General features: G+C 55.0%; 1 protein-coding gene across 2 annotated transcripts in view; it reads left to right on the forward strand.

Annotated features, from left to right (window-relative positions):
- The window catches only part of DNMBP (dynamin binding protein), a 38,663-nt gene extending 23,006 nt beyond the window's left edge, over positions 1-15,657 (forward strand). The window contains exons 5-17 of one of the 2 annotated variants that reach the window (XM_026061922.1): positions 6,153-6,340; positions 6,801-6,900; positions 7,686-7,833; positions 8,383-8,400; positions 9,062-9,261; positions 9,951-10,081; positions 10,323-10,427; positions 10,658-10,786; positions 11,287-11,619; positions 12,089-12,271; positions 12,349-12,547; positions 12,689-13,143; positions 13,460-15,657. In XM_026061922.1, the coding sequence (XP_025917707.1) occupies positions 6,153-6,340; positions 6,801-6,900; positions 7,686-7,833; positions 8,383-8,400; positions 9,062-9,261; positions 9,951-10,081; positions 10,323-10,427; positions 10,658-10,786; positions 11,287-11,619; positions 12,089-12,271; positions 12,349-12,547; positions 12,689-13,143; positions 13,460-13,645 (2,375 nt within the window). In that variant the 3' untranslated portion in view covers positions 13,646-15,657. The remainder of the gene's footprint in view (positions 1-6,152; positions 6,341-6,800; positions 6,901-7,685; positions 7,834-8,382; positions 8,401-9,061; positions 9,262-9,950; positions 10,082-10,322; positions 10,428-10,657; positions 10,787-11,286; positions 11,620-12,088; positions 12,272-12,348; positions 12,548-12,688; positions 13,144-13,459) is intronic. The other variant, XM_026061923.1, reaches the window with a different exon arrangement.
- Positions 15,658-15,710: the final 53 nt, after the last annotated feature.

Below are 15,710 nucleotides of genomic sequence, written 5' to 3' on the forward strand. Positions count from 1 at the left end.
GCAGTTCCCATCGGAGATTTGTGCATGCCGAGCCTACGTAAGGGGTTGTCCTCAGTGCTGAGGCTCTTTGGGCTCAACTTGGGAGCTCTCGGTCCCTCTTCTGCTGCTCCTCTTGGAGCTGTTTTCTGTGACTCACCCTCCTTCTAAAGGAGTCACAGACGTGGAGCTGGAGGGGACTGTCCGGTTGCAGCTGTGGTGTGGGGTGTCCAGCTTCACCCATAGCTACTGATGGAGAGCAGTCCCCTCTTCAAATGGTTTTAGCTGCCCTCCCGCTGGTCACCCTGCGAGGGCTGCGCCGTGTCGCACCGCGGGAGCATGACAGTGATGGGGGATGCTGGCAGGTGAGCCGTGAYGAGCGGAGCTGGGGAGGGGATGCGGCCCTTCTGGAGGGAGCTGCCAGGCCTGGGCGTGATGGACATGAATCCTGTTGGATCTGGTCTTCATGGGTTAACCCGGGTTCCTCTTGGATCATTCCAGAATGGGGCAGGGAGAAAACCTGTGATTTGTGTGTGTGCTCATGCAGGGAAATCAGGTAATAAAAATGAGAAATTCTGATTGAAAATTGATGGAAGTAGTGTTTTTGAGATGAGCCATGGGATTGCAATGTTAAAATCACAGCCGCCACGGGAAGGGCAGAGGTGGGAAGTGTGCTCTGCATTGACACCTTGCTACCTGTTTTCAAGGTGGTGATTACCAGTTGCTGCTAAATCTCCCATGCATCAGTATGCGAACTAGCAAAGCTCAAAAGCAAGCGCTACTGGAAGCTGTCTCAGACTATCAAACCAAACCAGCAAACTAAGGGCTTGTCTTAAAAACTCTGAAGGAGATAGAGAAAAAAACATTGTTAGAAATTTTAATTTAACAATACAGATTGCAGAGCTCATGCAACCTCATGCAAGGAGAACAAAATTTAAGTATCTAAATCTTGTGATTTAGAATATTGTTTTTGTAAAAGTACTTGTGAATGCACTTTTGGCATCTGTATCTCAGGTAAGCAAGAATTTGTCACTGGATTGGAATTTGGTGGCTTCATTAGAAATACCAGTTACATTCCTGTAGACTAACAGAGACAGTTCCAGTCAGTAATGTATATATTTACTGCCTTCAGAGTTGATGGGCATGATGACTCAGATTGAAAGGTAACATTTAAATAGAAAGTATGTGGATTAGAATGGGGATCTGTTTAGAAAGCATTTATTAGATGACTGAGAAACCACAGCTGTGAAAGAGATGATTTTAGTTAAATGCTCAATAAGCCTCATTTAGATAAAGCTGCAATGAGACATACAAGAATATATAACAAACAGGAAAAAAGAAATTGACAGAAATTCAACAAAGATGATGTGAAATAAGAAAAATGAGAGTTTTAATATACATCAGATACAAATCCTAAATATTAAACATATCTATCAAGTAGAAATACCAAGTATTAAAAACATATTCTGTATATGAACCTTTTGACCTCTGAGCATTTGGAAAGAAGTAGAATGACTTCATTAATTCTTCATTAATGAAGAAGAAGGATGTGAGACTAGTGATAAATAGCAAGAGTCATAAAAGAGCTGGCCACAGCTTACTCTCTTTTTGAATTAATCTCACAATATTCAGAAGAAACAAGAAGGCTGGAGGAGAATTAACTTGTGAGAGTAGCCAGAAATCACAGGCAAAATAATGGAAGCACAGACAGAGTGTAAGTAACTAAAACTGGTGGGCAGTGTTGTGTCAGGTCAGACAGGCTGATCTGATGACCCCTGCGGGCTTAAAATTTGTGCAGGGAAGGTTTCTGCTTTCCCACAGAGAGGGATTTGAGACTTAGAGCAAAGGCATAGTGGAGCTGGAAACAGGAAGTTCGATCTCACGAGTGTCCCTCCAAGCCTTGCCACAAGGCGCTCTCTATATGGGTCTGACCTAGATTTTCGTGCATCAGGTTTGCTCGGTGGAGCGCAGGGGGCTGGTGCGTTGGCTGCCGGCGTCGGGAATCCTTGGCTCCGTTTCGGGAGGCTGTGGGAGTGGATGACAAGTCCCCGCTCGTCACTTGAAAATGCCCAGCTGGGGCTCCCAGCCGGCCCAGTGGACGCAGCACACCCTGCACCAGCCCCGATGGAGCATGCCGTTTCTGAAAGGCTCAGGGTTACCCTCCAGGTCAGAGGGGTTGCAAATACCTGGAGCAAAGATCCAAGGGCCTGGGTACAAGAGCTTCCTTGCAGTTAGACTTATTCTTGCAACCGCCAGATAGACAACTAGGGATAAATCTGGGAGCACGGCAGGATCATGTGGCAATGGAGGAAACCTCTGAGATATCTAGTACAGATGTCCTGGAACTGTTCTCTGGGTTTTTGTCACTGTGCGCGGATTAGTGCAAAACTCTGTTCTTTAGCCATGGCAAATTTCATCTTTCCCACTGATCTTCACTAATGCTGCTGCGTAGTTCATTTCTGGCTGTTGTTGAATATAGGCTTCATTTTCAAGATTCTTCATGGATTACTCCATTTTCTTCTTGATCTCATTCAATATTGCAGTATCAGCTCTCCCACCCATCCTTGCATGGTTTTCACACACTTGTTTACATTTCGAATTAACACTTTTGTGCTTCTTTCATGTTGCTCTCCCGCTTGGGTTTGCTTTTCTGCAAAAAATGCCATTCCTTAAAAAAAGTCCTTCTTTAAAATAATTCTTGTTATTTCTGTCTCTTAACTTTTTATAAGTTACCTGCTGCAGAGACCTGCTGACCATATTAGCTTAGCATGTCTTTGTCCCCTCTGTGCATCTGGATCTGTCTTGCCGCCTCTCCAGACTTCAAGCGCAATACCTCCGGCGGGATATCCTTGTTGTGTGTTTGCAGAGGACCTTGCACAGTCGGGCCTGGTCCGTGACTGAGGCCTTGCAGATGCTATGGAAATACACACGGTAAATATTAAACCCAATGTCTGCTCCCAGGCCCTCCTCACAGAGTCTCGCTGCATTTGCGTTGATAAAATTCATGATGTGGAGACTTCCCTGGTGGGAAGTCAAGGCAGTGATTGAGTAAGTTAGCTGAAAGCAGGAGCCTTTTCCCTTATATAGGATGACCATGATAGTGGTGTTTTTAAGAACATTTGCCACTAGGAATTAGTGAAGTCTGCTCTTCCCAATATGCAGTAATTGCTCACTAAATGTAATGCTAGTTGTGCTGCTAAATCCTGCTCCACTGAGCTGGCCCTTTTGCCTCTGCCCAGGCCTGATTTCAAGACGGAGCCGCGGAGACTCCTGGTCAGAGACAGGTATTTTCCCTCCAGTCTCTACGGCATCTTCAGCTGGGTGCTGGGTTTCAGCTGGGTTTCCTGTTTGCTGCTATTGGAGGTGTGTGGCTGGTTTTGGAATTAGTTTTCCTGCAAGAGACACTGCTTTTTCCTCAGTCCAGGCAGATCCGACTAGTCACTGTTTGATGCTGATGCTTTTAGTGTGTTTGTTGCTGTTGCTGTGCAACAGGAAGGGCTAGAAACAACGGCACAACTTCAACAGGAGTTTTGGGCCAAGTCGGTGACTCGCCCTGGCGGAGTTTCTTCCCTTTTCTGGGGATGGTTTCGGTGTGAAGGCCCAGCCTGGCAGAGCAGCGGGCAGGGCATTTAGGCTGAGGCAGCGATCACCCTTCCCGCGTTTCACACTGCGGCTGGTTACTCGTGTGTCCCTGCTCCGTGCGCTTCTTGCAAGGTTTGCAGCCGATGCCTGGGGTCCCTGCTCGGTGCCCTGAGGGATAGGAGGGAGCCATCAGAGCCCCCAGGGATACAAAGCAACTGCGAGGGTTTCCCTTTGGTCCGCAGAGAGCCTGGCCGTAGCGGCTCCGTGCTCGCTGGCAGCCCTCCCGCCTAGCGGGCGCAGTCCTGGTTGGAGCTGGCGTCTCTGTGCRCTGGGAGCGCGGAGGCCCGAGGCAGGAGCTCGCGTTGCCTTCGACACCTGCCCGGCTCGGGCTCGGCTGCTGACGGGGATAACCTCCTGGCCCTGCTGCGCGTCCCGGGGGCCCGGCTGCCTGCCTGCGCCTTCCCCGAGCCAGCCCGCACGGCTGGAGCCGGAGGCAAGGCCGGCTCCCTTCGCGCCGAGTGAGCCGCCGTTGCCTGGGGCTGGCACCGGAGAGGTCGGGGAGGTGGCGAGCAGGAAGCGCCTGTCCTGCGGAAATAATATCTGAGCCGGGGTATGTCCGCAACTTCAGTAAGATCTCAGTGAAACAGAGCAGCTGGGGATCTGTGGGAGGCAGCTGGAGCTGATGGGCATTTGTCAGATCAGCCGTTTGCGTTAAATCAGGTACCTGGGGCGGGTGCAGTGCAGCGAGTGTGCGTGCAGGGCTCCAGGGCCCAGCAGCCCCAGTTCTGCAGAGCAGCAATAAAATGCAGGAGGCTGAGTGCTTGCGTGCCGGTCCCTGCCTCCGAGCAGCCCTGGGAGGGGGCCGGGGGATGGGGCTGAGCAGGGAGACGAGGGAGAGGGGCTCGTTCTCTCTCTGGCTGAATTTGGGGGTGGGCTGTTGTTGTGTTTTTGGCCAGAGGGCACATGCGGCTCCTTTTAAAAGCAGGCAGGTGGGGTAGAAAGTTGCTGAGGCCCAGGAATCTGCAGGGGTAAAATGTCTCTGAACCTGAATGAAGATTGGAGGGGGCTGGGCTGGCCTGGGAGCCGCAGGTGGGACGGAAAACCAGGAGGAAAATCAGCTGCCCGGGCCTGGGCTAGGGAAGAGGCGGCTGGCGAGCTGTCTGCGCGCCCCGAGGCCGTACGTACAGGGCAGCTTCACACCCCGTGTCGCGCTCCCCTTTTCGCACCCCAGCAGTTTGCCAGGCGTAGCGCAGGGAGGCGGCTACCGGGGCACGGCGCACGCTGTGCTTGGGGCCCAGCGTCCTTCGTGCCCTGGGACCGATGCCCTGGCAGCGTGTCCGTCCGCGTGGGGTGCGTCCGGCCAGCCCTGCACCTCTGCCTTGCTCTGCCTCTGCGTGTACGTGTCCGTGCACCCCGCGTGTGCGGTTTGGGCTCGTGCCCGTCTCACTCGGCCCCCTCACGTGCTTTCCCCGCTGCCAGGGGCTTTTCGGTGGACTCAGCCCTGGCGACGGGGCAGGGGCACCGGCCCCTCGCTGCCAGCGTAGGCCGGTGCTGCTCCAGCCTTCCCGGCAGCGCGTGCTGGCGAGCTGAGCTGGCCTCTGCGACCGCCGAGCCTCTCGCCGGCGCTCCAGCTCCAGGCTTTGCATCCACCAGCCCCGCTGTGGTGCAGGGGGCCTCTGGCTATTCAGATGGAAATGCCCCAGAGCTGGAGACTGGAGACCCTGTCCCCAGCCTGAGGGGAGGCTCCGCCATAGCCAGCGCCCCAGGTAGGTAGCTCCGGTTGCTCAGGGAAGAAGGGAGCAGGGCCCCTCTCCATGGGGCTGAGCACAGGTSGAGGTTTCCTGGGGCAGCAGAGTTTGGGGTGCAGGGCAGGAGAGGGGTGTGCATCCCCGGGCCGGGACGTGAGGGCCTAGCTGGCCTCGGGGGGGGACAGGCTGAATCTGCTCCCTTCTCCTCACTGAGCTGCCAGCAGCGTGTCTGAGCACCCCGGCCCTGCCGCTGCCCTGCCAGGGCCTGGGCTGGCCTCCAGCCGGCCACAGGCATGCTGGCTCCACGAACTGCAGGCCTGGAGCAGGTTTCTGCAGCTTGGTATCTGTGGCCCCTAATGCCAGGAGCAGCAGAGAAGTGGTTAACGCCTGGCAAAATATTTGGATTGCCACAGCTACCCCCTACCCCTTTGCCAAGGCCGAGGGAGCTGGAGGCGCCCCAGGCTCCCGGCAGCTGGTGCTCTGAGAGCAGGAGGCACAGCCCCTGCAAGCTGTCCCTKTCCCTGCAGCACTCACCGCTGTGGGGCCCTGCTGCAGCGGTGGTACTGCGAGTGCTGGAGGCTGAGGGCAGCCTGTGGGAGCAGAGCAGAGTCCTGCCACCCTGGGGCTTGCAAGAGCACAGCAGGGAGAGAGAGAGCCAGGCACAGCCTCTCCAGAAAGATCCTTGGTTAGGACAGTCCTGCTGGCCCTGCTTGCTAGCCATCGTGTTTGACAGTCCCATAGGTTGAGAGTGGCACAGTCCCAGTGCTATGTGTCTCCTCTACTTGCCATGCAAGGGTCGGGCCAGGTGTCACTGGAGGGTGCTGATCTTGCCTGTCTGTCTTGCAGAGATGACCCTCCTTTCCTCCCAGACACCATCCCTGGAGACTTCCTCGGCTGCCGCTGAGAGCCCAGAGCAAAGGATGCTGGAGAAGAGGTCCAAGGTTATTGAGGAACTGCTCCAGACAGAGCGGGACTATGTCCGAGACCTGGAGATGTGTGTGGAGAGGATCATGGTGCCTCTGCAGCAGGCACAGGTAGGAGCATGGGGGCAGGCTGCAGTGTAGCATTGGCAGGGTGAGGTGAGGATACTGAGTCCACTTTGTTGTCGAAGGTGGCTAAAAATGGCATGGAAACCCACACAGGAAATTCAGCTGCATCCAGGGGAGCAGRATGGCTCCCCGCACCAAGGGAATATCCCATCTCTTTTGGGAACCTGCTGAGTTCTTGCTGTTGCTGATACCTGGCAAGTGTAGCAGATTGATTTTCTAGGGTGGGAAGTGCTGTTCCTCTTCATTTGTTTGAGGTTAAGTTCATTGTCAGGAGAAAAAAAATGGAGTCTTGGCATGTGGGCATAGCTGGTGGGAGGAGAGGGAGAATKTCAGGTCATCAGAAGCAGGGATGAAGTTGGTGGGGAAAGGGGAGACACGTCAGTGACACTGTGGAGCTGGTGGGACATGTTCTCCTATCCAGGATCTCTCTTCTCCCATTTCACAGATGCCGAATATAGACTTTGAAGGCCTTTTTGGAAACATCCAGGTGGTAATTACCTTTTCCAAAGAGCTGCTTACCACCTTGGAGGCTTCAGATGCCATCGGTATGAATTTTACTGTTGTTTCTTCTCAGCAGGCTGCGAAGGTTTTGCAAGTGGGGTAGAGAGGAGCAGAGTGGTTTAAATGGTGGGAGAAGGTCACTGGGGTTGAGCCCAGGACAGTGTTTCCTCCCTACTGGTTCGTGTCAGAGCTCATCAGTCCAGCAACAAAGCTGGGGAGATCTCTGTTGCCCCATGGGTCTCTATGCTGAGACATTTGGTGTCTGTGGCCCTCCCTGGCTCCTTGCTCCAAGGGGACACCCATTCCCTCACATCTGGGCTTTCAGCTTTCACCATTCAGGCCATGGGCAGCCTGTGCCTTTGTTTTCTGTGTGGCTCCCTGCTCACACTGCCAATGACCAGTTTCCCTGCTCCTCATCCCTTGGAGAGCTGGATTAATTGAGGTCGCTGTGCTAGCGGCTCTCAGGGGTCCTTGTGGGGCTCCTTGACTATCCCCTCAAAGCATGAGTGAACATGCTCTGGTGAGTTACCATGACATGTTCTTGGCTTCAGCCCACAGGGTCTCCTTGCTTTGGCAAACCTTTGATGCATAGCTTCCAACTTTCTGTCCTGACTGCCTGCAGTGCCTGGCCTGTGGCTACAGGGAAGCAGGAAGGACATGTGGGTGTGCTGAGGGAGATTAAGAAGGATCTCGGGTGCTCTAACAACACTGTCCTCTTGAGCTGTGTGGGAGAGGGACACTGGGCATCTTGCTGTGGGATGCACTGGGGTTATTGAAGGCAGTCGAGGGGCCAGGAGACGCTGAAGTCTCTCTTTGCTGCTCTCTGCAGGGCCAGTATTCCTGGCACGGCGTACAGAGCTGGAGGACATCTACAGGGTGTATTGCCAGAACCACAATGAGGCCATCGCACTTTTGGAAACCTATGAGAAGGATGAGAAGATTCAGAAATTACTCCTGGACCTGCTGGATAGCCTCAGGTTGGAGCCTCTGGCTGTTCTGGCCACCAGGCTGGTGTGGGGGGTTCAGTCTCCAGCATCCCTGCTTCCCTGCCAGCAGTACTCAGACAGTTCAGGTGGTGGCAGGAGAGGGGCAGGCTGTGTTCCCTGTGTGCCACTGCATAGATGACCAGGTTCTGAGTTCAACTAGAAGGGGCCTTGCTTGAGCAATGCCCCTCTGCCCCGGTGCATAGGTGCTGGGACAGCTGTAGCCCCCCTTAAATGCTGGGCAGAAGCCACCAAGGTATGGAAAAGGCAGTGTGTCCTGGGTAAAGGGTTCAAGCCCTGCTGCACCATGGTGGGTGAGGAAACAAGCCACTTTGCCTGGCTCAGCAAACACCACGGCTCCAGCTTGTGGAGGTTAGTGCCCCGGGAGCTGGCAGCACCAGCTGCTGCTCTGGGACAGCACTGCCCACTGTGTTGGCAGTGTCGTTACAAGATGGGGTGAAGGCACTGGCTGCGGGATTGCACGCCTATCACCCTGTTAACCTGTTGCTTTTCTTTGCTTTTTGGCACTCTGTGGGCCGGCAGGAGCCTGTACAGTGAGTGGTAAGTGTCTCATTCCTGTTGGTCCCAGCTTGCCTGTCTGTCTTGGCCTGGCTGCCCCTTTTTGACTAACCTTTCACCACCAGCTGTGTGCATGCCTGGGGGCTCTAACAGTACCTTGTGGAGCCGAGGAGGAGCGTGGCATCTGTGGATAGGATTGTGACAGGCAATAGATGAGCTACACAGACAGGGAGTGTTGGCAGATGATGAGGCAAGATAGGGGGTCTTGGGCAGAAGAAAGGTTTTGGTAGCCATCAGCCCCTAGGAGAGCTGTGTGCARGCTGAAGTCCTGAGCACAGTCAGCCTGTTCTGCACTGCAGGTCAGATTGGGGCTGTAAACATACAACCAGGGTGGTAGGATGGAGGCTGAGGCGCATGGAGCTCTGGTAAGTTTGAGGCTGTGCGCTTGTGGGATTTCATGGTGGGACCAATGGCAGCCTGGCTAGGAAGGTCACTTAGTATGTCAGAGGTCTGGAAAGCCTGGAGCTGACTTGAGATCTTGGTGGGTTCAGGAGTGCAACAGGTTTGGAGATGAGGGTGCAGTGACTTAGGAAGTTAGAGGTGTTGGTGCTCTGGGTCTGGTTGGGGTTGGTTTAAGGGGGCAGGAATTGTTTTGCACAGCTGGATTGAAACCTGRTGCATCTCCTTTGTCCCAACTTCCCAGGGGCTGCACAAACTACATTAACCTGGGCTCATTCCTCATCAAGCCAGTGCAAAGGGTGATGCGGTACCCGCTGCTGCTGATGGAGCTGCTGAGCGCCACCCCTGAGTCTCACCCTGACAAGGCGCCTCTCACAGCTGCTGTCCTTGCAGTCAAAGAAATTAATGTCAACATCAACGAATACAAGCGCCGGAAGGACCTGGGTGAGTAGTTGGGTAGAGCTGGGGAGCAAGGGACAGGAGTGGATGTACTGAAATTGGAGTCTGTCAACTCCAGAGCATTAGCTTGCAACCACAATAGTGCAGGGAATCTGCTCTCAATAGACTGTGCCTTCACAGCAGTATATTAAAAGAAGTGCATTTAAAAATCTAAGCATGAGATACAGTACACAAAGAACAATGCAGTACATATATGACATGATTTTCTTGTGATACAGTGATATGAAATGTATGCAATTGCTGATCATGTGCCTACCAAATGAAAACAAAAATAGTTAAGACAAAATAATAGATATTTTCAGTTAAAAATTGCTATTTTGAAGAACACAGGTAGGGAATTAATCTGTTAGGGCAGTACCTTGTGTATGTCAAATGGTTATTGTATGCCAGCTCCTATGTTATCTTATGCTAATGCTACGTATATTCCTGCTGAAAGAGTTTGTTTGAGTAGTGGGTCTGCAAACTGCAGGGCAGATCCAGAGCCAAGCAGGAACATTACAGGTGGCAAGCACAGTGCTGGTTTGCAGAGATGATATGAAGCATGGGGCACTTGGGACTACAGAGGCTTAGGAAGGATGGGAAGGAGAGATCCAGCAAGGCGAGTGTTGTTGAAGCAGCATAAGACACAGGCATTGGGCTGGTGAGGATTCTGATTTCTACATCAATCTCTTTAGTGCTAAAGTACCGGAAAGGGGATGAGGATAGCCTCATGGAGAAGATCTCCAAGCTCAACTTCCATTCCATCATCAAGAAATCCAACCGCGTGAGCAGCCATCTCAAGCATCTCACAGGCTTTGCCCCTCAGGTAACATGTATCAAGTGCCAGGGGCACTTACACTCTGTGATGCTTGAGGAGATGGCAATACCCACTGCCCCTCCCCACCCCTTCCCTGACGAGTATTTTAGATCCAGGGCAGGGCAGAGTGAGCCTGGGGTCTGAGCCACACAACTCTGCTCTCTGGCTTGTGGGCAGGAGGCCCCCCATCTTGCACTCTRGGAGGTGCCAGCTTTCTGCATTGCTTCCCTTGAGTTATTTTCTCTCATAGCTGAAGGATGAGGCCTTTGAGGAGACAGAGAAAAATTTCCGGATGCAGGAGCGGCTGATCAAGTCCTTCATCCGGGACCTTTCCCTCTACCTGCAGCATGTCCGGGTGAGTCTATCTGGGTGTGATGCCCATGGGGCTCTCTGTGYGCTGCCGCTCCAGCCTGCATGGTGTGCACCTGCCAGTGCTCCTGCCCACAGCACTGCCTGGGTGTGTTCTCTGCTCTGGGCTGCCCTGGGGAGGTCCTCAGGCTGCCCCTGGCAGTGTGGGCCTGTGCCAGGAGGCCCGTTCTCCTAGGCACCAAGCGTGGCTGTGCTGACTGTGTGTCCCTGGCACAGGAGTCGGCCTGCATGAAGGCTCTGGCAGCGGTGAGCATGTGGGACCTGTGCACAGAGAAGGGCAGTGGGGACTTGGACCAGTTCCAGAAAGTGAATCGGCTCATCAGTGACCAGCTCTTCTCCAACTTTGTGAGTGAGCCTGTACCCTCGCRCACTGGAGGCTCCCCTCAGGGGCTCTCTCTGCAGGGCTAGGTACAGACAGGCAGAAGAGCCCTCCTGACCGTGGGATGCTGCAGGGAGGGCAGCACAGCCTGGGAAAGGTGTGAGCACCTCCATTCGACTCTTCCCCTCCTGAGAGCTTTGATGCCTGTGGGCTTGTGCGGTGCATTGAGCATGCCTGTTCAGGACACATTTTTTCAGCCCTACCCAAAGGGGCGCAGCCCCCTGTGTGAGTGGTTTACATCCCTCCCAGAGGGTTGCCCATGCTGGCATATTTACATGGGATTATAGAGTGAGATGTGGGAAGGGACCTCTGGAGTTCTGTTGAGTGGTATCTGGAAAAAGGACCCTACGCTGTYCTGGGAGTCTTGTGTGCCAGAGAATGAGCTGTGGGTGTTTGTGGCAGGGCAGGGGAGAGGTGAGATCTGGAGCAGCTCATTTCACCTGCTCCCTGCRTCTCTGTCCACCAGAAAGAGCGGACAGAGCGGCTGGTGAGCTCGCCCCTGAACCAGCTGCTGAGCATGTTCACGGGGCCACACAAGCTTGTGCAGAAGCGCTTCGACAAGCTCCTCGACTTCCACAACTGCACGGAGCGAGCGGAGAAGCTGAAGGACAAACGAACACTGGAGGAGCTGCAGTCAGCCCGCAACAACTACGAGGCCCTGAACGCCCAGCTGCTGGACGAGCTGCCCAAGTTCCAGCGCTTTGCCAAGGAGCTGTTTGCCAGCTGCGTGCGGGGCTATGCYGAGGCTCACTGTGACTTTGTACGCCTGGCCCTGGAGGAACTGAGACCCCTGTTGTCGGTGGGTTCCCGGAGCAAAGCTAGTGTGTGGCGCTCACTACAGCACTGCTCTCGATGTAGGGCTGCCCCCTGAGCCTCTCTGAGATCCATCCCATTGCAGGAGAAGCTGCTGCTGCTGCAATTTCAGGCTCTGAGTGCCTCAGGGAGGGCTCTTTGCGGGCTGTTCGCAGGCAGGGGTTGCCTGGTCAAGATGCAGTTGTGTTTAGAGATGTTGGAGATGAGACTCATGCTCTGGCTGCTCCYGGAGCAGTGGCAGGTGGCATTTGCCTGGGAGAATCTCAGGGCCTGAGTTTGGGGATCACTCAGAGCTGGGTCCTGACAGTGCTGCAAATCCAGCCCTGATGCAAGTCACAGGCAGGGCTCAGAGCCCTGCTTGGCCTGGGAGCTGGTGTGGTCTCTGCCATAGCTCTCAGCTACTTTTGCCGGTGGCTGTCACCTAACTGTGACCCCCAACCCTGCTCTGGTTCCAGTTGCTGAAGGTGGCCGGCAGGGAGGGGAACCTCATTGCCATCTTCCAGGAAGAGCATGGTCGAGTCCTCCAGCAGCTCCAGGCCTTCACCTTCTTCCCAGAGTCCCAGGCAGCTCCCAAGAGGTCCTTTGAGAGGAAGAGCATGGAGCGTCAGTCTGCTCGGCGGCAGCCGCTCGTTGGCTTGGTGAGTCCCCTCTGCCCCATGTCGGGGCTTGCTGGGGAGCCAGGACAACCCCTCATGTGTACCTTGTTCCTTTCCAGCCCAGCTACCTCCTGCAGTCAGATGACATCCGAGCTGCCCTCCTGGCCCGGTATCCCCCAGACAATCTCTTCCAGGCAGACCGCAATTTCAATGCTGCCCAAGACCTGGATGTCTCACTGCTGGAGGGAGACATCGTGGGTGTCATCAAGAAGAAAGACCCTATGGGCAGCCAGAATCGCTGGCTCATAGACAATGGGGGTAGGTGGCCCTGGCCTGCTGGCCCCCAGGGCAGGACCCTCACTGCCCTCAGCTGGGGGCTAGAGGCTCTGGCCCTGCTGCGCCTCCCCTCCTGCAGTCTCTGCTGCTCCCTGGTCTGAGCTCCCTTCTCCCTCTCCACAGTGACCAAAGGCTTTGTGTACAGCTCCTTTCTGAAGCCCTACAACCCGCGCCGCAGTCAGTCGGACATCTCCGTGGGCAGCCACTCTTCCAATGAGTCTGAACACAGCAGCTCCTCTCCCCAGAGCAACACCACGCTGACCTTCAGCCCCAGCGGGGCAGCCGTGACCTTCRCTCAGAAATCCCTACAGGACTCTGCCTCCCCGGGAGACCTGTACCAGTCCTCACAGCCCCCCTCAGAGATGGACTCCCCCTGTCAGCCCCAGCTTGGCTCCAGTGATAGGACGGCCCCCCTGGAGGCCGGAACAGTGTCATCTCAACGCCGCCACAGCCGCCCTGAGCCAGGGTGCAGCCCCAGCCCTCGCAATGGACACCCCACCAAAGCACATTTCAGGCCTGYGCTCTCGGTGGAGGACAGAGACTCTGGGCTGGAGAGCAGCGAGTCAGAGGGCAACCAGGTGAGCCCTCAGCTGAAYGGGGAGTTGTGGGGTGGCTGAGGGCTGAACACCACACTTGAGTGGGGGGGGCTGAACCATCCTCCTCCCTGAGAGCTATCAGTGAGAGGTGTGAGGTGTCCCAAGGGGCTGAGGCAGAGGATGGCACCATTTCTCCCAGGGGTGGATGTGCAGATGCATAAAACTAGGGTGTGAATGGGCATCTTCTCTCCTGAGGGAGGCAGATTGGGCTGGCTCTGGTAGAGGCCAGGATGAGGGACCTGCTGAGTGCCTTGAACTGCACAGGCCATCTGACACGTGCTGTCCCTCTGCCCGACAGGTCTATTACGCTCTCTACACTTTCAAAGGCCGAAATGCCAATGAACTGAGTGTGTCAGCTAACCAGAGACTCAGGATCCTGCAGTTTGAGGACATCACAGGCAATCGAGAGTGGTGGCTGGCCGAGGCGCACGGGAAGCAGGGCTACGTGCCCTCCAGTTACATCCGAAAGACAGAGTACACGTGAGGCGAAGGGCAGGAGCCTGCACCCCGTGCCTTGTTCCTGCTGGGACAGTTGGGGCTCAGGGAGACTGGCCGGCCCTGCTGGCTGCTGCAGCCTGCCCTGCTTGCCCTGAGGGGCTGTGGCTGTGTCCCTCACAGCTGCACAGTGCTCCCAAACCCTGCCGCACTGGCTGCCACGGGGAGTGGGAAGAGTGGGCTGGCAAGGGCAGGTAGGGGACAGGCTGCTTGTGCAAGGGCAGGGTCAAGTTGCCTTCACCCTGGGCTGCTTGCTCCTCCTGTGTCCAGCTGGTAGCAGGTGAGCATGGCRTGGGGCCATGGTCCAGGAGGAAATAGCTTCACTAAGGCCGAAGAGCTGCTGTGGATTTAATGATGTGTGGAAGTCTATTGCTGAGTTTCCAGGGTCCACCCTTAGCCAAATAGTGTTAAAAGAAACCTGGGCCCTGTGACCAGGCTCCCTGTGGCCATCTCAGCAACAGCAGGAGCCTGGTTGAGCCTGTCTCTGTGCAGGACGTCAGGGTGGGACATCTCTGCTCTGCCCAGAGCAGTTGCTCTGAGGATTGCTGTGAGTAGTTCAGCTGCAGGGCCAGTAGACCCAGCAGCCAAGAAAGCCCACAGCAGAGCTTCCCACCATGTTATGTTTGCCTGCTTGGGCTCCCTGGGGCTGGGGCCRCTCCAGGCTCCACTGCTAGCAGCAGCCATTGCATTCCTGTCTCCCAGGTGAGCCGAAGGTCCCAACACCATCTTCCCTTGTCACTGCATTGTCTCCAGTCCCCAAGACCCATCTGCACCAGCACGCCCATGTGGCTACTCTGGGCTGGGGCAGGGCAGAAGGCAAAGAGCAGGCTCTGTCCTGGAGCCTGATTTTGTTCAGGCTTTGACCAGGACTCAGTCGTGCCTGCACTTGCTGCAGGGCTCTGGCAATGGTGCTTCGTTCTGGGAGGGCAAGGCTCTCCCCAGGAGAGATGTGCTGCCCCATGCTGGGGTGGTGTGCTTACCCACTGCTGCCATGCCTTAGAGGAGGGATGCTCCCTTCTCCTGAGGGCGGGAGTGTTTCTCTCCCCTGTACTGCTGCTCTGTAAATAAAGATTTGCCCTTGTGTATAGAAAGTGCCTGTGCAAGCATCAGGAAAATGGGAAGGAGTGGCTGGCAGAGCCTGCGGACTTAATGCAGACCCCACAGGGGCTGGTGAGGGCACTTTTACCTTACAAGGTACCCAGCACACTTCTGCTCTGGCTGCTTGTGCTGGCTGCAGCTCAGGTGCTAGGAAACCCTCATCAGACTAATCTTCATAGAGATATTGCACTGCCCTCTCCCCAGGCTCTGTGTTAAATGCTACAGCTGGGGCTGTGAGTGGCTCGTGTCCCTCAACAGTAAACGTGTGTTTGTGTGTGTGTGTGTGTGTGTGTGTGTGTGCGCGCACGCATGTGCACATCCATGTTGGTGTAGTTTGCACCTCTCCAGCAGCTTGTCTGCACCACAGTCACATTTGTAGTCTGGCCCCACAGCCCAAAATGTGCCCAAATCGTGGTTACGGTGGTCAGAGCTGGGTCCCAAGGACTGCCTCAGTTATTTACAGTACAATCAAAGGCAGATACAGCCATAAAGAAAACAGCTAGGTCCCAACTCCTGGCTCCTCCACCTCCACTGCCAGCAAACATCTTAACCACCATCTTGCAGCCCTATGAATATTTCTGCTGGCCTGATAGTGTGATGGGGTGGATTCTTTGTTGCACATAAAAAAGCTGCCACCTGGGGCATGGTCCTCTCTGTGCCTACAGCAGTGTGGATCTGGGGCTCACCTCAAGTCCAGGAGTGACAATAAGACCCCTTCTGATTTCTGTAGGACCCTTGCAAGGAGGGATTCTGGCTGCGACTGTTGGGCACCCATGGAGCCACGCGCTTGGGCCTGTATGTTCATGCTGGGGGCAGAGGCTCGAGCATGCCTATGCCACTCTTTGGACGCTCTAGCCTTGTGTGTCTGCATAACCTCAGTGTACCACATTCCCCCAAGGACTAGACAGCTTTTTAAGCTAAACCAAGGCATATTTAGCATGCCTAAAGTCAGGCTT

The sequence above is a fragment of the Apteryx rowi genome, unplaced genomic scaffold (genome assembly GCF_003343035.1).
Source record: "Apteryx rowi isolate R43461 unplaced genomic scaffold, aptRow1 scaffold_188, whole genome shotgun sequence".
In the NCBI taxonomy this organism is placed as follows: Eukaryota; Metazoa; Chordata; class Aves; order Apterygiformes; family Apterygidae; genus Apteryx; species Apteryx rowi.